General features: G+C 39.7%; 1 protein-coding gene across 3 annotated transcripts in view; it reads right to left on the bottom strand.

Moving 5' to 3' along the window:
• Positions 1-5,803: 5,803 nt before the first annotated feature.
• The window catches only part of RAB27A (RAB27A, member RAS oncogene family), a 74,185-nt gene continuing 55,755 nt past the window's right edge, over positions 5,804-24,233 (bottom strand). For all 3 annotated transcript variants that reach the window (XM_027123070.1, XM_027123072.1, XM_027123071.1), the window contains exons 4-6: positions 22,590-22,693; positions 17,320-17,443; positions 5,804-8,142 (exon numbers count right to left, since the gene is read on the bottom strand). In XM_027123070.1, coding sequence (XP_026978871.1) covers positions 7,944-8,142; positions 17,320-17,443; positions 22,590-22,693 — 427 coding nt within the window. In that variant the 3' untranslated portion in view covers positions 5,804-7,943. The remainder of the gene's footprint in view (positions 8,143-17,319; positions 17,444-22,589; positions 22,694-24,233) is intronic.

The following is a 24,233-nucleotide window of genomic DNA, read 5'->3' on the forward strand; positions in this document are numbered from 1 at the left end:
CACCTCCGCGCTTTTTAATTAATATACATATGTGGTTAAAAAAATTTTTTTTTCTTCACAGTAAACTTAAGTTCTCTCCCCAGACCTCCAGTCCTCCTCTCCAGTAGCAGTCACGTCCTTTTATTACCTACCAGAGGTTTTCTGTGCATAGACAAACATTTGTGTGTACGTGTCTCCACTCCCTCTTCTTGATAACACTGATGAGCATCCTGTTCACCCTTTTCTGCATCTTGCTGTTATCTGCCTCCCCTCAATGGGATGTGAGCTCCATGAAGGCAAGGATTTTTGTCGTTTTGTTTACAGCTATACTCCCAGTACCTAGAACAGTTCCTGGCACGTAATTAGGCATCCAATACACATTTTATTATCAGTGAATACTTCACATTGTCTTCCATAGTTACATAAGCGCAGTTGTAGGAGGGTATCATCTTAATTGGTCGCCTGTATTTGGAAATTTGTTTCGTATCTTGTCTCCTATCTTTGGGAGATAATAAGCATCCTTACTAATTTTTTTTTTTTCAGAAGAGTTTATTGGTATAGAGTTGCTGGGCCTATAACACTTAAAATTTGGTAGATAATACTAAATGCCTTCCAAAAGGTTTTACCAATTAACACTCAACAAGAACAAATAAGATGCCTACTTCACGACGTCTTTGTCGAAGGTGATCTTTGCCAATCTGAGATTAAAAATTTTTTTATTATTATTTTAACTGGCATTTATTTGATTATGAGTGGAGTTAGGAATCTTTACAAATGTTTGACATCTATTTTTTTCTGTGAATTGCCTGTTTATGTCCTTCACACAGTTTTCTACTGTGTTGTTGATTTTTAACAGCATTTTACATATTAAGAAATTTAGAGCTTTGCTCTAACTTTCAGAAATTGTTTCCCAATTTATCAATATTTTAAATTTTGCTTATAGCATTTCTCTGTGCAGAAATGTCTTATTTGTATGTATCCAAATTAATCTTTTCTTCTGTGGTTTTGGATTTGGTGTTTTGCTTGAAACTGCATTTCCCTCTTCAAAATTGTTTTTCAAATATTTTTCTCTATTATTTTTATAGTATCATTTTCCACATTTGAATTTTCAACTAATCTGGAATTTGCTTAAGTATAAATAATAACATAGGATTCCGGTGCATTTTTTCCCCCCAGTACCACAGGTTGAATAAGGGCATTGCTTCCTCCACTAATTCAAAATATCACTTCTCCATGGGTCTATCTACTTTGTTCAACTGATTTATCTATTTATGTGACAGTTCCAAAATGTTTAAATTATTGTAATTTTTTAAATAACTCGGTTTACCAGCAGTCCTCCTCTTCCTTCCTTGGCCTTCTTATTCCTTGTTTCTCTAGCTATTCCTTAAAGTTTTTTCTTTAACTTTAGAATCAGTTTGTCTAGTTATAATCTGTGAATACATGTGTTTTCTTTTTATCTGATACTTGCATTTATTTTTCTTTGCTAATCACTTGACATGCAATTCCAGAACAATGTTAATAACAAAGGCACACATCAGAAATTTCAGTAATAAACATTTTCCCAACACTTCACTGGCAACCAAGATACTGAAAATTATTTTACTTTTGTTTGATCTTCTCCCTCTCTCATCCCCCTCAATAATTATAGAAGAGCCTCATCAGTCTTCCCAAGCTCTTTACACAGTTCCTTCCCAACTCTCTCAGTTTTATCCCTTTACTTCAAGAAGAAATTTCCTGCCTTTCTCACCAACATGATAACCCAGCTTCACTTCTTACCTTCAGTGTCAGGGGCCCTATCCCTTATCTGTGTTCTTAATCCCACACCTTAAGGCTTCATTTGAGACTCTGTTCCCTTCAGCCTATGAGCATACTCAGTGCTTCGCTCTAGGTTGAATAGGTGAGTAGCCAGTCTTAGAAAATGTTTTTCTTTCCAATTATTATAATGGAATACAGAGGAAGGGGTTAACAACAACAACAAACATGTATTTCACGTCCAACAGACTGAACTGAAATCTTGGAAATACTATTTCTTTTTGTTTAGCTTGCTTGAGACTTAATGATTCCTGAATCTGAAGGTGTATGTCTGTCACCATTACTGAAAAATTCTCAGCTATTTTCTTTTCATATATTTCCTCTTTCTCTATGTCCTCCCATTTCTTCTTCTAGAATTCCTATTAGACATAAGTTGGAGCCTTAATCTTTCCTCTATCTCTCTTAACCTCCCTCATACCTTATCCCGGTCTGCTGAATTCTGTATAATTTCCTCCAGTCTATCTTCTAGTTCACCAATTTTCTCTTCATCTGTCAAACCTGCCATTTAACTTCTGACCATTCCATTTTGAACATCAATATCTACATTTTTCCATATACGGAAGTCTTTTTCTAAAATTCAAACCAGTCTTGTATCTTTAATAAAGTCTTCTTTTCCCAGATGTTTCCATTCCTTTTATGTTTGTAAGCATTTTAAACATCTTTACTTTATGGTCTCCATCTGATAACTATATTATCTGCTGGATTTTGGTTCACTGGCCCTTGCGCATGTTTGGGTTTGAAGGGGGTGAGGAAGGAATGGGTTTTCATTTTAAATAGTGAGCTCACTCTTAGCAGGGTGTTTTCGGTAAAAATCCTGTAAGTTCTGGGTGAAAATGTTTTCTCTGAAGAGATTTTACTTTGCTTCTCCCAAGAAATCCAGAGGTATTACCAACCACAAATCACTTTATGTTAGTTTATGTTCATTTTTTGGCTTAGACATTCCCAGAAAAGGGGGCTAATGTAAACTTGAACCTCAAACCTGTGTAAAAGCATACTTATGGTTATAAATGCTCAGGGAAGATTAAGACATAGACCAGGCCCTGGCTTTGTGTGTGTTTGGAGGTAGGGGCCCTCCACCCCAGTAACCTACCTCCAACAGATCCAAAGCTTTCTCCCATGATGGCATGTAGCCATTAAAACCAAGCACCTAGATTACTGATGCTGGAAAAAACCAAACCAAAAGCAAACCACACTCAGTATCAGTTTGTTGTAAGTTCCCTCTGTTGCTGCCATTGTTGTTGCTGATGTTGCTGCTGTTGTCTGTTTTGTGGAAAAAGAGGGATGGTCTCAGCGTATTTCCCTTACTTTCTTAAGAGATCAAGAGTTCATTAAAAAAAATGTTCATTATATTTTATCCAGCATTATCAAGTGTTTTATATTGGGAGAGTTTTCCAGTTCTATACTCACCCATATTGCCAAAAATAGAAGACCTGGAAATACCATATAGAGTTTTCCAGCTTATAAAAAGCCAAGCAAAACATTCTTTAGTGTGCAAAAATAAACAAATGGGACCTAATCAAACTTACAGGCTTTTGCACAGCAAAGGGAACCATAAACAAAATGAAAAGACAATCTACAGAATGGGAGAAAATATTTGTAAATGATGTGACCAACAAGGGATTAATTTCTAAAATATACAGACAGCTCCTACAACTCAATATCAAAAAACCCAAACAACCCAATTCAAAAATGGGCAGAAGATCAGAAGAGACATTTATCTACAGAAGACATATAGATAGCCAACAGGCACATAAAAAGATGCTCAACATCACTAATTATTAGAGAAGTGAAAATCAGAACTACACTGAGATATCACCTCACACCAGTCAGAATGGCCATCATCAAAAGTCTACAAATAAATGCTGGAGAGGGTGTGGAGAAAAAAAGAACCCTCCTACACTGTTGGTGGGAATGTAAATTAGTGCAGCCACTATGGAGAACAGTATGGAGGTTCCTTAAAAACTAAAAATAGAGCTACCATATGACCCAGCAATCCCACTCCTGGGCATATATCCAGAAAAGACAAAAACTCTAATTCGAAAAGATACTTGCACTCCACTGTTCATTGCAGCACTATTTACAGTAGCCAAGACATGGAAGCAACCTAAGTCTCCACTGACAGATAAATGGATAAAGAAGATGTGGTAATATATATACGATAGAATATTACTCAGCCATAAAAAAGAAAGAAATAATGCCATTTGCAGCAACATGGATGGACCTAGAGATTATCATACTAAGGGAAGTAAGCCAGGCAGACAAATACTATATGACTTAAATATGGAATCTAAACAATAACACAAGTGAACTTATTTGTAAAACAGAAACAGACTCACAGACATAGAAAACAAACTTATGGTTACCAAAGGGGAAAGGAGGGAGGAGGAATAAATTAGGAGTATGTGATTAACAGATACACACTACTATATATAAAATAAACAACGAGGACCTACTATATAGCACGGGGAACTATATTCAATATCTTGTAATAACCTCTAATGGAAGAGAATCTGAAAAAGAATATACATATGTATATTATACATATACATATATAATGTATGCATAATGTTAGCAAAGAATTACTTTGCTAACACATACTGTAAATCAACAACAGTTCAATTAAAAAAAAAACTCCTTATTGGGAATTCCCTGGCGGTACAGTGGTTAGGACTCTGTGTTTCCACTGTGGGGGGCACGTGTTCTGATCCCTGGTCAGGGAACTGAGATCCTGCATGCAACGTGGAGCGGCCAAAAAGTCCTCATTGAACATTTCTTCAATAGATTATTAGCTATCTTGACATCAACTTCAAAACACCAGAATAAACTTCTCAGATATCCTAATTTCTCATAATAAACCAATGTGGATTTATTATATGAGAGCATTTCTAAACATTTTTGAAGTGGTTACTTTCAAATTCTATTCCTGTCTTTGAACGTTAATAGTGACTCCTGTTTTGAAAACTCTTTCACTTGACCCTGCTGCATCTTAAGTCCTTTATTCAGCCCACCAATAACCATTTGAGTACCTACTGTATACCAGGCCTTTTCCAGGTAGTGGCAACACAATTTTGAAGAAAACTTCCCAAGTCCCTGTCCTCATGGAGCTTATATCTTAGTGGATGGAGACAAACATACAAATATATTGAGTGGTAATAAGTGACATGTACAAAAACAGAGCAGGATAACAAGGCAGCAGGTGACAATCTGGTTGGGACCATGAGGGGGAGTGACTGATATTTTATTTTTTCGCGGTACACGGGCCTCTTGCTGTTGCAGCCTCTCCCGTTGCGGAGCACAGGCTCCGGACGCGCAGGCTCAGCGGCCATGGCTCACGGGCCCAGCCGCTCCGCGGCACGTGGGATCTTCCCGGACCGGGGCACGAACCCGTGTCCCCTGCATCGGCAGGCGGACTCTCAACCACTGCGCCACCAGGGAATCCCGACTGCTATTTTATATAAGGTGATCAGTAAAGTCCTTTTGGACAACGTGACATTTGAACTGTCTTAACTGATGGGAGAGGGAGCCATGCAGATATATGGAAGACTAGCGTTCCAGGTAGAGGGAACAGCAAATATTCCTGAGGCAGGAACATACTTGGCCGCTCCAGGGAGGCCCGTATGCCTGTGGAGGAGTAAGTGGGGTGAACAGTGGTGGTAGGAAATAAGGTAAGAGTGTCCATGTCCCCACATAGTCCCTCCTCATCCAGTCAAGTACCACACCGCTCCCAATGCCTCTTGCACCCATCTCTCAGTCCCAGCCTTAGTTCACGCCCTTACCATCCTTGCTTTGTTCACTTGAGGACAGCTAGTACAACATTTCCTGCACTGCAGATGCTCCATAAATGTTCGAGGATAACATATTTGAATTATCTGCTCCAGAATATGTTGTCTTGGCTGGTCCCTCATCACGCACCTCATGGAATTTGTGTCTCTGAATGTGGTTTCCTTTAGCATTATGACTTCTGGTTGAAACTTTATTGTGATGGGAAATGAAGTTGTGTTCACATCCAAACTTGACAGATTAAACCACTTTTTTATTATAAGCTTAATTGGCACACAGTTCACTGAAGATACACTTCACTTTTACAGAAGCCTGTCAATAGGAAAATACATGGACGCACACAAAAATTTATATTGGTACTTCAATATAAATTTAAACAAATGCTTTCCAAAGAGAATACAGGTTATTTACATCAATAATTAAAGATGGCTCTTGCATGTGCCAATATCATGTATATGTTTAATTGTGTATTATGTTTAAGGCCGATGGAATCTGTAGCTAACTTCTCAGTTGGTTCCTAAATAGGTTGGAACATACTGATATTGTCTTCCTTTTAACTATGCAAATGAATCATATAAAATGTTCCCTGATATGTAGCTATGAAATTATCATTTACTCCACTTAAGTCTTGTGGCAACTTTAGAAGGCACTGCCTGTGAGGATGAACCTGCCCTTGAAATGTCTGGATCTTTTTCTCACCAGGATACACAATTCAAATGCATAGGACTCAATGAATCCTTAGTATTTAAAAAGGTCCTCATTTCACGGATAGAAATATATAAGATCTTAGTAAACACAGCTAAGTTTCTTAAGGGGATGGTGGGAGGGCAATGGCAAAAAAAAACGCAGGACAGATGCTCAACGAAAAGCCGTTTGAAAATCATCATAAAGGTAATTACTTTCCATCATAGCTGTATTTTTCTAATTACTGTTATGCCAAACATTTGCCACCACAAAATACATTCATTTTTATTCTTTATTTAAATTATAATGAGTGGTGGGTGTTTCTTCCTAAATAGCCATTAAGCTCTTTGGAAATTTTAATCTACTTTACTTAAACTACTTTAATAAATAAGAATTTTCCCCTTTGATTTTTGTAAGCAACTGCCATGAAGCATATTTTGAAACCACCTTTAATTTGCTAAAAAGACACTTTGGCAATGTGGAAGCGTACATGACCTTGGAAAGACCCAACAAGTACAGTAAATGCCCATGATCTCAAGGAAAACTACAGGCTACAGAACACTCCATTTTTCTTATGCTGAGCTAGAGTACAAATGTAACTGCTTAAACACAACCATCCATCTTCCACCAAATAGTAAACAGATATTTTATGTAATTATAAGATAATTCCTTCAATGCCACCAATGTAAAAACAAAACAAGCTGCAAAGATCAACAATATAGAGACTGAGGGTGAAAACAAGATGACTGTTCACAAGCTAATTGAAACTGCAGCCTGAGGATGCCAGGCCAACATTATACATATGAAGAAAAAGAAGCTAAATGTTTACTTATCACAAATAACTTCGGCATAAGCACCAGCTATGTTCAGATGGGGTCAGCACATAGGCCACATATAAATGCACAGATCACAGTGAACGAAAGCCACAAAAATCTAGCTCCCTGGCCCTTCAATCAACCCTTCAGAGCAACGGGAATCTAGCAGGGAGCCAGAAGTCCCCCTTCAGCTGCTTATACAACATTAAGCCCCCCCAGGCCTCACCCCCAAGCCCTTTCCCACCAGCAACAGTCACAATGAGCATACAATTTCTTGATCCAGTTTATCCAAGGTCTGTAGATATGGGCAATAATTTGCCCTATTTCATTTTAAACAGAATGCTTACATAAATTAATACTCAAAGACATTGAAGCATCATTTGTGTATATTCTTATTTAACATTCAAATGGTTTAGATGGCATTTTAGAAGGTCCCTTGGGTGCAAGTAAGGGTCTTCAAATTTGGATTAAACACTGATATTACGTCTAAGATCTTGAATGTGAGACTCCAGGCCTATCTATGGTAAGGCAGGGGACAGTATCTTCAGTCATTCTACATAATAAATGCGCTGTTCTGTGGCTACAAAGTCCTGACTGCTTGAACGATCTACTGCCATGGGCTAAGGTTTGATAAGGCACTTCGGGCTATGTGAAATATTTCTCCTCACTCTCAGGCTGAATCTTAAAGAAATATTTACAAAGCTGCAGCAAAGTAATTTTAAAACCGGCTGCTCTACTGATAGGTCTAACTGGGATGGTGAGAAGCAGTTTGTACACGATGCCCGTTAATTTCTCCCTGTGCCGTGCGTGTATCACCGTAGAGAAGGTCACAGACATGGGCCACCTGAACTACTGTGTAGCTCGCTGGACTCTTCAACAGCCACATGACCCCTTTTCCTTTTCTTCATTCAACTGATCTGCAGAGGTGTGACCGTTGGATCGCACCACGCCTTCGGGAATCCAGGACTTGTCCACACACCGTTCCATTCGCTTCATTATCAGGTCCAGGAGCATCTCAATCGCTTGGTTTATGTTTGTCCCATTGGCAGCGCTAGTTTCAAAGTAGGGGATTCTGGAAGACAGTGACAACTCGGGTAACAACATGTGGAGGGAAAGGACAGTGACCTTTTTGCTCTTGATAATTCAACTTAAAAAATCGGAAGAATACAAATATACAAGACAACAAAAGCATTTTGCCACACAGGCCACATTAAAAAGTGAAAAATAAAATAATTGACACTGAATTTACAGACATAAAACTTCTGGAAGTGTTTACTCCCATTTAACAGATGATTAAACTGCAGCTCAGAAAGATAAAGCAACGTGCCCAAATTCATTATGCTAGAAAGTAGCGAAGCCAGGATTTGAATCCACAGCGGTTTGATTCTAGTGTAACCAACTTAAACTATAGGCTCCACTGGTTCCAAATATGCATACTTGCATGAGGATTTCCAAAACAGAAAACTCTGTTTCACTTGATACATACGGGGGGGAAAAAAAAAGCTGGTATAAGAGAGACTTCAGAGGTCCCTGGCTGTATTTGTCAAAGGCTTTGCCACTTGTCAGCTCCAGGCTGTATTCCTGGACCACACACTTGAAGACATTCTGAATTCCACAGCACTTCAGAGTTCCTCAGGTATTATCGATCTTAAGCATGTTTGTTTTGTTATCCCAGGACCCGAGGTTAGGTGTAATTTTTTAGTAACTCACAAAGCATCATTTCAAAACTGTAAGGCTACTTTTCACATATTCTTAAGACGTCAGTCTTGTCATGGTGGTCACCTTTCATACTTAGAGTCAGTCTTTGCAAGGGGATTAATCAATCACCTGCCAAGTTCTTCCTCCTTCTTAATAAAGTCATGAAAATAGTGATAAAATTGTATTTTCTTCAAACTGTTGATTTCATTCCCACCACTTAGTAAGGAATCTGACCGAAAATGCTCTTAGATGTAAAATCTACAAAAGAAAGTTGTTTTAGCACCTCTGGGAGCCCTGCAATTGAATTCAGTAAAATACTCCTTACATTTATAGAGACTTTAACATCCAACTCTATTACAATACTTTTCCTGAAGAATGTCTTTGTTTTCCTGTCTTCTCATAGCATGTTAACACTACATCAATGACTCTGATTACAACTTTGGTTATTCTTTCATTTCCTGGCTAGGAGCAGCTTCCACAGGAGAGCGTTTCCAGATTTGTTTTAACCTTCTTACTACTTTTACAGATCTTTTCACAACTGTTCTGCTTCCTGTGTCACCAAGAAGCACATTAGGGGCACATGTGTAGGGATGGAAGGCTATTTGTCCATTATGATTTCCTCAAGATGTTGCCTTATTATCTGCTCGCTTCCTATGGGAGGTAGCAGGCCTTGCAACTGGACTCTACAATCCTCTCCTGTTTGAGTATAGCTCTTAAAAGCCGGTTGAGGAACCATCACTTCATTTGAGGATTTATCTACCTATCTGTGAGTTCTGAAGGACATGGTTGCTCCACTGATTCCACCATGACCATGTTCATAGCCCTTCATATGCTGGCTCTAAAATATCTTAATCAGAGAAGGGTCCACTGGGCAAATTACATCATCTCAGTAGTTTTTAAACCTCTTGCCTGGGTATCTCTTTGGTTACTGTCAGTCTTTTTTCCCTACCTCTTCATCTGGTGCCTTAGCCACAAAATGAAGGTAATACATCTTTCCCATCCCCCTGGTCACATGCAGTATTTCTTTACCAAGTTTGAAGAAGACATTCTTTGTGGGGACTGAATAAATACTTATTTATCAAGTACCTATGTGATTGAGCTAAGTCCTGGGGACACTTTGTAATGCTGCCATTTTTACATGAGCTGCATTTTAGATTAAGAATTCTCAAAATTTAAATACTTAGGTTTTCTCCATCGTGCTCTTTCTCAATTATACCCATGAAGAATCATTTAATATCTGCAGAACATTTCTTATACTTAAGGAGAAGGCTTGATCATTCTATCACCATTCAGAAAGCTATTGTTTAATGGAAAAGCAACTGAAAAACTCATCTCTCCCTCAGAGAATAATGGGCTGAAATTGGAAATACAAAAATAAAAAAGTAGTTGAGCAGTAAACTTTCTTGTAAATACTAGTCATAATAGTGTACATCTTACTTTTAAAATTTCCTCAAAGTCAATTAAGAATATCCTTCCAGCTATAGAGTCCTCAGCCTCAATGAATTCCCCAACAGGATCTCCATTAAGCTATTTCTATTTTCCATAGTTTCTTCCATCTCAGCTCCTGGTAATTACCTCACAATAATTTTTAAGGCATAAATGAGAAAGAACAGTTGAAAATACTTTTTAAAAAATAATAAAACCGGGCTTCCCTGGTGGCGCAGTGGTTGAGAGTCCGCCTGCCGATGCAGGGGACACGGGTTCGTGCCCCGGTCCGGGAATGTCCCACATGCCGCGGAGCGGCTGGGCCCATGAGCCAAGGCCGCTGAGCCTGCGCATCCGGAGCCTGTGCTCCGCAACGGGAGGGGCCACAACAGTGAGAGGCCCGCGTACCGCAAAAAAAACACAAAAAAACAAAACAAAAACAAAAATAATAAAACCTATGCATGGAAGTTACAGACAGTTTGGAGAATAGTTAAGAGCCATAACCTCTGGAGCCTGCCTGCCGGGATTCAAATCCTAGTACGACTCCTTACCGACTGTGTAGCCCTGGCAAGCTATTAACATCTGTGCCTCAGTTGCCTTATCCATAAAACTAGATAATATCAGTATCTTCCTATTAAGGATTAAATGAGTTAACATTTCAAGCACTTAGAAATGCGTAATTTTTGACAAATGTGTCATTGACAAACATTCCTTATTTCCAACGCAGTAATGGGTTAGGTTACAAAAGTTTGTTTTTAATTTTGTTGTTTAAATCTTAGGACACATAGAAACAATGTCACTGAATCATGGAAAATCATAGCTCCAAGAGACCTCAGCAAGATTATAAACATTAAATTTCCAGACTAGCCCATAAGCATTGATTTAATCCACAATGTAGCTGATATACAATCCTGCCCTAAATTCTGGTAAACTGAACCATGCTTCCCTACGTCAGAGATGGTTCACTCAGATCTGTCCTAGCCAAAATGTTTCATGCTTCAAAGCATTTGTCTCCCTCCAGTCCCTGTCAAACCATAAGAGGTTCCTTACTGCCCCCAAGTGATCATCACTAAATGCTGAGAGAAAATGGATCTTACTTTACTGATCAATACTGAAGTATAAATGACTGGTGCCTCTAGCAGAACTATGAGCTATTCTCTATTTACTAACTTCAGCAAATATTTAATTGGTATAATTTCAGGGTATATGAGTGAAGGTGTACATTTTTAAGTCACTCATATTAAAATAGGTACAGTATTAATGAGATATAGTTTAGAGTTATAATTCAAATTCTAGTAACAAACTAAAAATATATTTACTGGCCATTTGTGAATCTTCAGGTGATGTGACCAGGAGTCAGGTTAACAACCTTAAAATCTTTTGACTAATTATTCAGAGTCTTCTGAGCAATTGGGGCAACACGGTTTTTGTTTCTATAGGAATAAATGAATGCTAGAGATCACTCCTCTCTACTCTCAGTTCTTTGAGCTGCCAGACGAAAAGCAAACTAGATGAGATGCACATCAAAGACCCTGAATTAAGACTTCTGTTCCAGCATAAAATGATGCCCCAGACACAGAAATGTGCCTTGTGCTCACATTTGAAAATTGGACTTGCTCAGCTTGTCCTAAGGGCATAGGAAGTCTAGTGGATGGAGTCAGTCATATTTTTATGTCCATATCTTCCTGATGCTCACTTTTAGAAGGCATTCGGGCTACTTTATCTGAACAGTTCTCCGCGTCTGTAAAGAGGTGTTAACAGTGCTTCATGGGGTCTTGATAAGGAGGCAATAAGGTAATATACGTAAAGGGCCTAACACAAGCCTAGCATCCGCAAGTGCTCAATCAGTGTTCATCTAATGGGGTTCTCTTCTTCTCTAAAAATAATATTCTGCTTTTCCTAAAACTTTCTAGGCAAAAATTTAGTAATCTTAGCTTAAATTCAAGAGGATCAATTGTCCCCCTTTTAAGCATGGAGACAGGTGTGTTGTTCTTTCTCGCCACATGGTGGTGCTAGAGCAGCATGACTAGGGAGCAGTACTGCCAAACATTTGAAAAAATCATGTGCAGCTAATTGATATCAATCTGTAAACGAGCACTTAATGACCTTTTGGAACACATGCAGAATACAAATTTTGATGTGCTTTTAATAAATTGATAAATCACAAATTTCTAAATTAAAAAATAATGCACAAAACGAAAATTAGGGTGGGCCTAATCATTTGCAGCTTTTCACCGAGACACCTATATCCAGCTCATGTCATAGGTTAGGACCCACACTTTTAGATGTTTTCTTTTCCATGACTTATTTCTACAACACTAGAAGATCTTAGATCCCAGGAATGAAAGCAAGTGTATTTGGTGATTCTGTCCAATGCTTCTAGATATTTGGCTCACGTGTGGATCCAGAAATTATGAAGATATTTTTCACTAAGGTAAGAAGCAAGTCTCACTGCTCTTCATGGCCTGTTGGCTGGTAAATGAACAAGCATTTACAGGAAACAGTGAGGGTATAAACTGTTTCAGCCTGGGAGACTGTGCCCAAATGAAATTCAGGTCCTCTACTGAGTCTTTGGGGCTCTGGAAATCAGCCTTATCTGTTTAGTTGCAGCTTATGTGTGTGGTTTTAAAATGTGCCCAATGATACGGCATTAATTTATTTCTTGAATAAGGGTCGGATGTCCACAAATTTTCAAAGAATAAAAAACTATTAGAGATCAAGCTATTCATACATTTCATCTAGTTCAGACTAGATAAGACACTGACAGCAGTATGCTGAGCTAAGCCACTTGAAATCCCAGAAATGGTCTGTACTCGTATTACTAATGTTGTAAATCAATGTTTTTAACACATCTTTCATTCAAGAAACTCTTGAGCACCCTTCTCATCACTAGCCAGCAGTCTCCAGTGGGGGAACAAAGTTGTCTTATATTTGCTGCCCCTAAGAATAGATCTTAAAAGCTCTCATCACAAGAAAAAAAAACTGTAACTACATGGGACTTTCCTGGTGGTCCGGTGGTTAAGACTCTGCACTTCCACTGCAGGGGGCAAGGGTTCCACCCCTGGTCTGGGAACTAAGGTCCCACACGCTACCAGGTGTGGCCAGAAAAAAAAAAAAAGGAAAATAAAATTGTAACTACATGTGGTGATGGATGTTAACTAAACTTACTGTGGTGATCATACCACAATATATACATAAATCAAATCATTAAGTTGTATACCTAAAACTAATACAATGTTATATATCAATTATATCTCATTTTTTAAAAATCTGCTGGCTCTTTGCACAGCACATGTGAAATACATACTTTCAATTATCATACTTTCATCATATTCATAATGTTCTCTATTTCCCTCGACCCTGAATCAAAAACAAAAGGCTTATATTGACCACCAACTATCTTCTGTGAATAAAGAGGGTAGAAGGATGCTTAGATGCAACCATTTTTACTCACAATAAAGTCCTTTCCCACCCACTTGTGGCTGGTGCTCCTTTGGTACCAATCCCAGTGTGCCTGCCCAGTCTGTATCAAAGCTGATGTCATTAACTGTGCAAGAGAAAAAATCCTCCTGGATTTAGCATGGATTTTCCGATGTTAAGTCATTGAGCACATTTCCCTTCTCCAAGCATGGCACAAGTACACACCTGCTTCATAGTCTGTGCATAATGATGTTGTCCAGCTCTGCTGTCAAGGAAAATATCTGCCAGCATGCACAGCTCATAGTAACTCGACATCTACACAGGTGGGTCTCAAAGTGTTATCCTCAATCACTAACAGCAGCAGCATCTAGGAATCAGCTAGAAATGTAAAATGTGGGGCTTCATCCCAGACGTACTAAATGAGAAACTCAGTGGGACAGCGTTCAGGTGAAGCTGGAGCACACGAAAGTCTGAGATTCAACGGTATCATCTAAAAGACGAATGTTGTCAATGTTGCATTCTGCTTTCTCTTTTAATATATTTGTCACTGACTTTGTAGCTATTTTTAAAACTATTTCAGCAACAGTGTGAACTATAATAGTTTTGACTGGCAGAAGTACAAATTTGAATAACCCTCTGTTTTGCTCTCTTCTCCGATTTCATTGACAATATTATTCAATATTACATACTAAAAAGCATTATTTTGTAGTTGTTCTAAAAAACTCGACTGCTTTATGGGGCACATCGCTTTGCTGTGTTAGGAAGTGACCTAAGAGCTTCACATTACAATTTAACCACGTTTTATAGCAAAAAAAAAAAAAAAGGTAATTAGGGGTGAAGGGATTCTTAGTCTACTAAAACTAATTTTTTGAATATTCATCATCATGCATCCAATTCACCCTTTCTATTCTGGGCTGCTGCATGAGCCCTCATTCTCAGATTTACTTGTCCCAGCAGACACAGATTTATGTTCCATATTTGCACTGTAACATGTTTTTATTACGTTTGCAAAGTTTTTCTGAGACATAGTCTTTCACTCTCCAAATGCATGTATATTTCAGAGAACCACCTGTGAACCAATGACCCATTTTTATGAACTGAGGAGAGAAGGCAATACAATAGTAACAAAAAATGCAAATTTATCAGACAACATACAAAAGATATGAAGATATGCCGTAAACTACTGTTTTCTGAGTGTTAGCACATAGATGGACTAACCAACATAGTCCTCTAGTGCATGTGCAACCATGAAAATATTACAATTATTAAAAATGAAAAAAAGATTTCTGTGAAAATAATCATTAAACTTATATGTTCAAATTTGTGAAATGCATGTGAACCAAATTTCCCCTTTACACCTTCCTCTGCCAGACAGCCTACAGAACTCTATTTTATGCTTCCTAAATCCTGAGGGATGTCCGTTTCCACCCCTTTCCATTCTTCAATAATTTCAATTATCTTATCTGCTAATCTCTCCTCTCCTTATTTTAACTCAGCTCAGAAACTTTACATTGAGTCCCTCTTATGAAATACTCCCCAGATCTTCCAACCTGGGCACAGAGGGAAGACAATCCCTGTTATCCCCAGAGCCCCCATATAGTCAGAAAGCAATGCCAGGCTCTTTCATACCAGGCAGGAGATGGGATCCTAAGAACCTGCCCAGAGGAAACAAGCAAAGGGCTGAAGAAGGCCAGAGGGTAAGAAATCAATCCAGACTCCCCCACAAAGCTTGACAATGTGCTTCTTTGATCCAGCTAACTCCCCTAGCTGCCCTATTTTTTTTTTTTTTTTTTTTTTTTTGGTCTTTGCAAACACACTTCTCAAAAGCATGGTCCACAGTTTCCGTTGCTTCATCACTTACTTCCTCCTCACCCCCTTGCAACACAGCGCCCAGCTTCAACACTTCAGAATCCTCCACGATATTTGATCCCTCCCTCTTTCCTTCCACTACTTTACACAAAGTGCCTCTCATGAGAGGAGGGGACATATCAGGTGATCAGAATCGCCTGCAGGGCTCTGTCAGCCTCCATTTCAGAATCACCTCCGTCAGAGGTTCTCAACCTCTGCTCACAAAAATCACATGGAGAGCTTTTAAAAGATACCAGTGCCCGGCCCCCACTCCATACCTGTGGTGGCTTTGCAATCTGTCAGCTTGGCTAGATTGAACAACACTTCCCAGAATTCCCTTCCCAGTCAGGGTGGACCACAGAGAGATGCAGCGGGGCGGATGCAGAGGGCGGAAGTGAAGGAGCAACCATTCTGCTCATACATCGACGCTTCTCCACTAGCTCATCTCGTTGGCACAGACCAGTGACCAGACCTGCCCCCTTTCCACCTTCCCCTAGATCCTCCTTCAGCTTCTCCAACTCCTGGGCCAGGTGTGTGTGTTTAGCTCTGTGGCAAAGGGTCTTGGCTTCTGTAGGACACCCACACCATCCAGGTCAGAAGCCATAAGAACTCATACAAGTTTCAGTCCATCATTACGGGTCCCAGCTGGTTCTGGCTCTCCGCCACTTCAAATCCATCTTCCCCTCTGACTGCCTGCCCTGTGGGCTCCAGAGTCGGACACAAAGCAACACTTTACAAAGGCTGCCCGACAGCTCTCCACTTCACCCCACTCGTCATCCCCAGACTGACCTGGGAAAGTACTCATAACAGCCCTCCACGTTTGAAGGCTTTCGGCAACTTCCTGTGTCCCGGGAGATCAAGTCCACTCTTCTTACCTGGTGTTCAAAGCTCTCCAAACTCTGGCTCCTTCCCACCGGGCCTTCCACTCCCCCCCACCCCCGGTTTGAACCCCATTGTTGAGTGCTTTCCGAACTCAATCAGCCCAAGGAAGAACAAAGCAGGGGTCACACAAAGAAAAGGGAAAGGGCCTCCTCGGGCCTGCCTAACAGAGGCCGCCAGCGTGGTAACGCCCCTACACACAGCCTACTGACACCCCACACCATATCTCTCTCTCTCTCTCTCTCTCTCTCTCTCCACCCCCCCCTTCCTTCTCTACCCTACTTGCTGCCTCCCACTTATATTAAGGGTAATTAATACATACACATTTGCATTCTCATTATATTAGAGGCAGAAAGAAAGTAAAGCACAAATTGTTTTGTAGACGTGCCCCAGACACCTTAATTAGCAGCGGCTGACCCCTTCTCTCATGTCCAGTTAATGCTGCTGCTACTACGAACCTATTCCCTGAGCTAAAGGAGGAAGACAGTATTTAGTTGATTCTCCAGCACAAAAACACAGCTTAAACCAAAGGGGATCTTCACAGTCCTCTCCCAGCACAGGTATTCCAAAGCCAATAAGGCCTTCTTGTCTGCGGGAGCTCTCTACAGCAGCATAGGAACTGGCTTTGAAATTTCCTCGCTGAATATAGAGAATTTCCTTACCCTGGGTGTCTCTTACCTGCATCTTGGAAAGGAGGCCTTACATAGTTAGGGCATTTGACCTCAAAGCTGTCTTTCTTCAAACACCAAGAGACTGAGAAAAACGGTACTGAAGCACTGAATGAGGGCCCTTGCCCACTGCTGTTGCTATGGTTCCCATATCATATAATATTAATATGCAAAGTAGGTATTTGACACCTCCCCCCAAGGGCTACACCTGAGTGTTTCAATTTTTTGCTTTTGCCCTTTTTGTTATCCATTCATATGCAAATGTTTGCATTGGAAACTTGCCCTGTAGATTCCTCCACAAAAATACTCACCCATACTTCTCTGCAAGTCCTCTGGCTTCTTCCTCTTTTACTACTCTTTGGTCTTCCAGATCACTCTTATTTCCACATAACACTATATCTGGGTTTTCACAATATGCATGCATTTGTAGCTGGCCTATTAATATAAGAAAATTTATTATAGGTAAGTAATGTAAGTCTATGATCAGTGGAGAATACATGCAAAAGTGCTTTGAAACTGTAAATGGATACACAGATATAAGGAACTGATATAATTCTTTCAAAGCACCAAGACCCTAAGCTATAAAACTAAATGGATGGGGCAGAGATGTAAAACTAATCCTACCCTTATGCACATACCCCAGCTTATTTATATCGGAGAGGAATGGGAGAATTTGTTCTCTCTCCAAAAGTTATGTACACACACACACACACACACACACACACACACACACATGCATACACATACAACATAGCTGTCTTTCTTATGAAGGCCATTTGAAAAAAAAAAACTTGGAGGATTTACTAGTGCTTATGGCTAATCTTAAAGCTCTGTTTGTCATATATTTTCTCTCCATAGCAATGACATTTTAAAACAAATTGTCTTTCTATAAACTAACCTATTTCCATCTGAAATGTTATTCACATTTTCCTATTATCCTAAGGCAGAATCAATTTATCTAAAACAAACAAAATATAGGATCAAATGAAGACAGAAAACCCAGAATAAGTAGTAAATGATTCTGTCACCAGAACCAAGAAGCAGGAGACTACAATTCTTACTCCATAGCTGCTATTTCTTTTCACCTGAAAACCTGTAAATAGGCAATAATTTTTAATAGCAGTTAAATCAAGGGAAATTCAACTGAGCTAAAGAGCTGAATCTCCCAAAGAAGGAAAATAAAGCCTTATTTCTTCCTCATCACACTCCACAATGAAATGAAAGCAACCCAAACTTGCACAATAAGACATCCTCAAAAATGTGTGGCTTAATTTATTTTTTATCATGGTTAACCAGAAAAGTGTTGACATTTTAGTTCCTCATTATAAAGTCATGTTCGCTATATCTTATCAGGAGACAGTCAAACCGGCAAGTATTTACTGAGCAATAAGGGAGGCCTGATACTTGGTGTAGAATTCAGGGCACTGACCTTTGCCCTCAAGGGACAGTTAGGGGAAACAAGACCCATATAGGCAAGACCAAACTGTGTACCATTTCCAACAACAGCCGAGACCTTTCTTTCCTCCAGGCTGTTACACATGCTGTCCCCACACCCTTGAATACCCAAATACAACCTTCCTTCAGGGAATCCCAACCCTTCCTTTAAGACTTGCCTCTCAGTTACCTCTACTGTGAAACCTTTCTCGTCTCCAGAGAGACTCTGTGCTCTGTTAACACCATGTCTATTCAGTGTCATGGTTATGAGCATGAACTCAGGACTCAGGGTGTCTAAGGTTGAATCCTGGCTCTGCCATTTACTAGCTGTGTGGCCTTGAGGAAGTTATGTGGCCACTCTGTGCCTCAGTTTCCCCATCTGTAAATGGTGATAATGATGGTACTTACTTCATAGGGTTTAGGTGAGGATTAAATGAGTTAATTCAGCAACTCTTCAGGTAAGGTCCATGGACCAGCAGCCTAACCATCACCTGGGAACTTGTTAGAAATGCAAATTCTCAGGTACCACCCCAGATCTACTGAATCAGGAAGGCTGGGTTTCAGGCCTGGAATCTGTGTTTTAACAAGCCCTCTGGGGGGATCTAGATGCATGCTTGCACTTGACAATCATTAAGTTAATATAATAAAGAATTTAGAGCTGCTGTGTATTACCAGTAGTAATGTTTAATAGTATTTACTTTGAGGAGTCTGGGAAGTACGATAACTGATAATTTTTCTTTTTTCCCAACTTTTCTACAAAATCTGTGAATTACTTACCGTGGGTTCGATCCCTGGTCCAGTAAGATCCCACATGCTGTGGAGCAACTAAGCCTGTGTGCCACAACTACTGAGCCTGCACTCTACAGCCCATGAGCCACAACTACTGAGCCCATGTGCCACAACTACTGAGCCCAGGCACTGTAACTACTGAAGCCCGTGTACTGGGGCCCACGTGCTGCAACTACTGAAGCCTGTGTGCCTAGAGCCTGTGCTCCACAACAAGAGAAGCCACCGCAATGAGAAGCCCACGCACTGCAACGAAGAGTAGCCCCCACTCACTGCAACTAGAGAAAGCCCGTGCGCAGTAATGAGGACCCAACACAGCCACAAAAGAAAAAAAGGTAAATTACGGACGTCCCTGGTGGTCCAGTGGCTAAAGACTCTGTGCTCCCAATGCAATGGGCCCGGGTTCGATCCCTGGTCAGGGAAAATAGATCCCACATGCCGCAACTAAGAGTTCGCGTGCTGCAACTAAAGATCCTACATGCCTCAACTAAGACCCGGCACAGCCAAATAAAAAAAATTTTTTAAGTAAATTGATTAATTCTTTTAAAAACATCTCACCAAGGAAAAAAGCACATACATAAATAACTACAACTAGAGGTGGTATGTGATACGGACCCTGTAAGTAGTACAAAAGGTAATAGGAGTTAAGAGGAGAGAAAAAATTTAATCCAACAAAGTTATCACAGAAAATTTCATGGAGGCCATATTTTGCTATATTTTAAAGAAAAAGTAAAACTCAACTTTTTAAGGAAATGGGAGTGGGTGTGAGGAGGGCTTTTCAGACAGAGAGAATAACAGGAATAAAAATATAAAGGCAAAAATACGTTAAAAATATACCTGCTGGGCTCTTGTCCCATTTATGTGAGGCTACAGAAGAAAAGTTTAGAAATATAGGCTGCTTTAGAGTTTCCCTACAAAACACGCTGCCTGTGGGCATGACTGGCTCCTCCTACAAGCTCCAGAAAGACAGGTGAGTGATAAAAACTATCTGATTGCTCTCAGATTTCAAATTCAGGCCCAGAGGACACAGCTCTCTATTCAGTCTCCTAAACTCAGCAGGGATCACCTTGGGACTCTTACCCCTTGCCCAAGATGGCATGGACAGATCTTGGGTCAAGGGAGAAGGGACTGCAATGCAGCTCTAGAGAAGCAAAGGGAGGGGGCAGACTTGCTTCCTCCCCCTGGGCCTTCAGTGCCCAGGACTCAGCTACCTGCTCAATGCAACACTGCCTCTGTTCTTCTATCACCATTAGTGTGTACACATATATATACTTTTTTTAATTTGACCAAAAAAAAGAAGAAATGAATGATTCCTCTAATAGTCAAAATACTAACAGGAAGAGGAAAAATAAAATGTATAGATAATTAACAAATTTTTATTCCTAATTAAGATTTGCTATTACCACCTCTGACACTGAACCTTATATCATTTTTTTAAAAACGGGGCTGGAGGGAGGAGAATACTTTCCATTGAAGATGCGAAATCTCCAATATGCATGTTTTCTTTACCTAACTGGGCAAAAAGAATTCTTTTACACTATAAGGAAAACATAAAATAATACATACATACACATAATTTCACATGATTTTGTTCTTCATCTAACTAGCCATAAAGCCCAAATGGACAAGATTTATCTTGTCCAGAGTTTCAGTTTCTGCCAGTGAAAAATAGGTGGGTTGATGCTCTTTCGATGCTAAGATTCTATGAGCCCATCTCTAACAACAATCCTTATAAAGTGCTTGACTTAAGAAAGCCCCAGAATTTGTTCCGATGATGCAGAGGCGAGAATGATGAGCAAGGAATGAGGATAAGAGATTAGAAATAGCCACCACCCTTCAATTGTAAGGGTGTGTGACTCAGGCAGGCATTTAACAAAGTGAAGCCCAGTAAACATGACTAAATTGGGGAACCTATATTTAAAGTATTAAATAGCTCTTCAACTCTTAGTGATCAACTTAGTTGAGAAAGAACATAAAGGGCCACTGAATCAAGGGGAAAAAAAGGCCACTGAATCAAAAGCCATAAGCTCCACGTCACTGGACAAGTCTGTTACTCTGTGAGGCTCAGCATCTTCAACCTAAAATTAGGACACACCACCTCCCTGCATCTGCTCACAGGGGGCACGTGGGGATCAGACACAAACTATGTGAAAATGCTTTGAAAACCACAAGGCACTAATAAATTACTTATTTAAAAACTCTTTTTTTTATTTTGAAAAATTATTTATTTTTGGCTGTGCTTGGTCTTCGTTGCTGCGCGCGGGCTTTCTCTAGTTGCGGCGAGCGGGGGCTACTCTTCGCTGTGGTGCACAGGCTTCTCATTGCGGTGGCTTCTTCTGTTGTGGAACATGGGCTCTAGGCTCACGGGCTTCAGTAGTGTGGCATGTGGGCTCAGTAGCTGTGGTGCAAGGGCTTAGGTGCTCTGCGGCATGTGGGATCTTCCTGGACCAGGGCATGAACCTGTGTCACCTGCATTGGCAGGCGGATTCTTAACCACTGCACCACCAGGGAGGTCCCTCATTTTTTAAAATAAGGTTTTCTACTATAAAAACCACAGCCCATTACCCTTTCATAATACAAAAACTCCAAATTCTTAAGTAGTGGGTGTTTCAAAATAAGTGTTTTCACTTTAAAGATTTGGATGTTAAGAATTTAACATCACAGCCCTCTCAATAGATTCTCTAAGGTAACACTAATACAACCAACAGAGGAAAATGTACATTTGCAAGGCAAGAAAATGATACATTTGGTCAAGTAGCAGTATTTTAAATGGCTACTATAACCAATCATGTAAGAGATTAGGCTGTCTCCAAAGAGCCAAAATGCAGGTTCATATATATTTTGCTGGGGACCACTCTGGCCAATGCAGTTCTAGAGGTTTCTATGACGGGATCCTCCTGGTAAATGCTGTGGCCCTAAAAGTAGAAAGGGGCCTCTAAATACAGAAGAGACATGGAGCCAGGGGCAGGGTCCATTAAGTTTCCAAAAGGGTCAATGTAATATATGTTCTAAACCCTGGGATGGTAAAATACCTGATAGCACTTCTCTAGGCTTCTATTTCCTCATCTATAAAATGCAGATGAGAGTCCCCTTTGTGGAAAAGACTGATGAAGAGATTACATAGAAAGCACTCCTTGTATCTAGAGTGCAGGATGCACTCAACAAATGAAAGTGAGCATGACTAGGGAAAGCAGAGTATTTCAGTTATCTTCACCCCTAAACTAAGAGCCTTGCTCCTTTAAACAGCATCTTAAACAGCACTAGGAGCTCTTACAGAACAACTTACAAAAGAAGTAGAATATAAAAGGGATTTTATTGCAGGGAGTGGGAAGCAAGAGGCAGGGAGACTACTAACACTTACTTATCCAGTTTCTGACACTGAGGAAACTCTGCTCATTTGTCAGATCAAAAAGCAGAAGAAACCCCATAGCGTCTCTGAAGAATGCGGTTGTCAAGCTGCGGAACCTGGGAACATAAAGCAGATTGGTCACCTAAACCATGGCCCCACTCTTGAGAGATAAAGCCACCAGCAGTGCCCTCAGCCTCTTACAATAGTTCATCAAAAACAAGTTAGATGTTTAATAACATGCCGCTGTTTCTAGTAACTTCACATTATACATGCATAAATCTTATTTGTGCAAGATTTACTGTATTACATTAATAGATAATTTCAACAGTGTAGAATTATGTACATAATCAATGATATTGGATAGCATACAAAATATAGTAAGTAGTTATCTAGAGCAAGAAAGAATATGTGAAAACAAATCTAGACTTTCGAAAATGCCAACAATTATCCAAAGTTAAACGTGCAATTTTCTTTTAAAATAAAGACCATTTGTGTAAACTTTTAAAAAATTTTAAATAAGTTAGATGATGCTATTCCAAACATGTACATTACAGTTATTTATCTGACTGATAAAAGTTTATGTGTTAATAGGCCGTGTGATTTAAAAACCCAGCCTGCTGGACAGGGATGACAAGAACTAGCTCGTGATTCCTTAGTCTCAGACAAGAATTTATTGTACAGTTAAGAGTTAAATAGGCCAAAAGCAATGGTGCTTGCTGTGTTTGTCTTCTTTGTCCTGTGAAAGCTTGACTTGATTGAACATCACAATGTGTTCCATGACCTTTTAATGTTCAGTCTCTAAAGAAATCTCTTATCTCTGAGAACCATTTCTTTGGCTTTAAGGTGGGGATAGTATCGCCTCAGTCTCCCCTTTCTTGGTACTCTCTCCACCAAGGATTTATCCTGCTCTCTCCCCTCTCTCTCCCCCTCTAGTAGCAGGTTTTCTCTTATTTTGCTTTTATGCAAAGCCTGCAACTGTCAGGCAAAGGCTCCAGGGAAGAAAATACTGGTACGAATCTGTCATCTAATCCGCTCTTTTAAGTTTTCTCAATTATTTCTAATCCATGTTTTTACAAAAAGAGTACTTATCTTTCAGAGATACGTACCAAAATAGTTACGAATGAAATAATTTGCTATTTGGGATTTGCTTCAAAATATTTGGGCAGTGAGGGTGGTGGGAAAAGGTGAGGAATATACGTGAAATACGATGGGCCACAACTTGATGGCTGTTGAAACCAGGGAATTAGTACCTGAGTTCACTGTACTCTCCTCTCTACTTCTGCATATACTCGGAGTTTCCCGTGATAAAAAGTTAAACAAACAAAATCCTTCAAGGAAATTGTGAGAGATAACATGGCTATAGCTAACTAAAAGCAACTTCAAACAGACTTGTGGTTGCCAAGGGGGGAGAGGGGTGGGGGAGGGATGAATTGGGAGTTTGGGATTAGCAGATGCAAACTATTATAAACAACAAGGTTCTATTATATAGTACAGAGAACTATATTCAATATCCTGTGTTAAACCATAATGGAAAAGAACATAAAAGAGAATATATATTTGTATAACTGAATCACTTTACCATAAGCAGAAATTAACACAACACTGTAAATCAACTCTACTGCAATTTTTTTTTTTTTTTTTTTTTTTGTGGTACGT

This window comes from Aethalodelphis obliquidens, unplaced genomic scaffold (assembly GCF_003676395.1).
Source record: "Aethalodelphis obliquidens isolate GAN/ISIS:26980383/991018 unplaced genomic scaffold, ASM367639v1 scaffold26, whole genome shotgun sequence".
Lineage (NCBI taxonomy): Eukaryota > Metazoa > Chordata > Mammalia > Artiodactyla > Delphinidae > Aethalodelphis > Aethalodelphis obliquidens.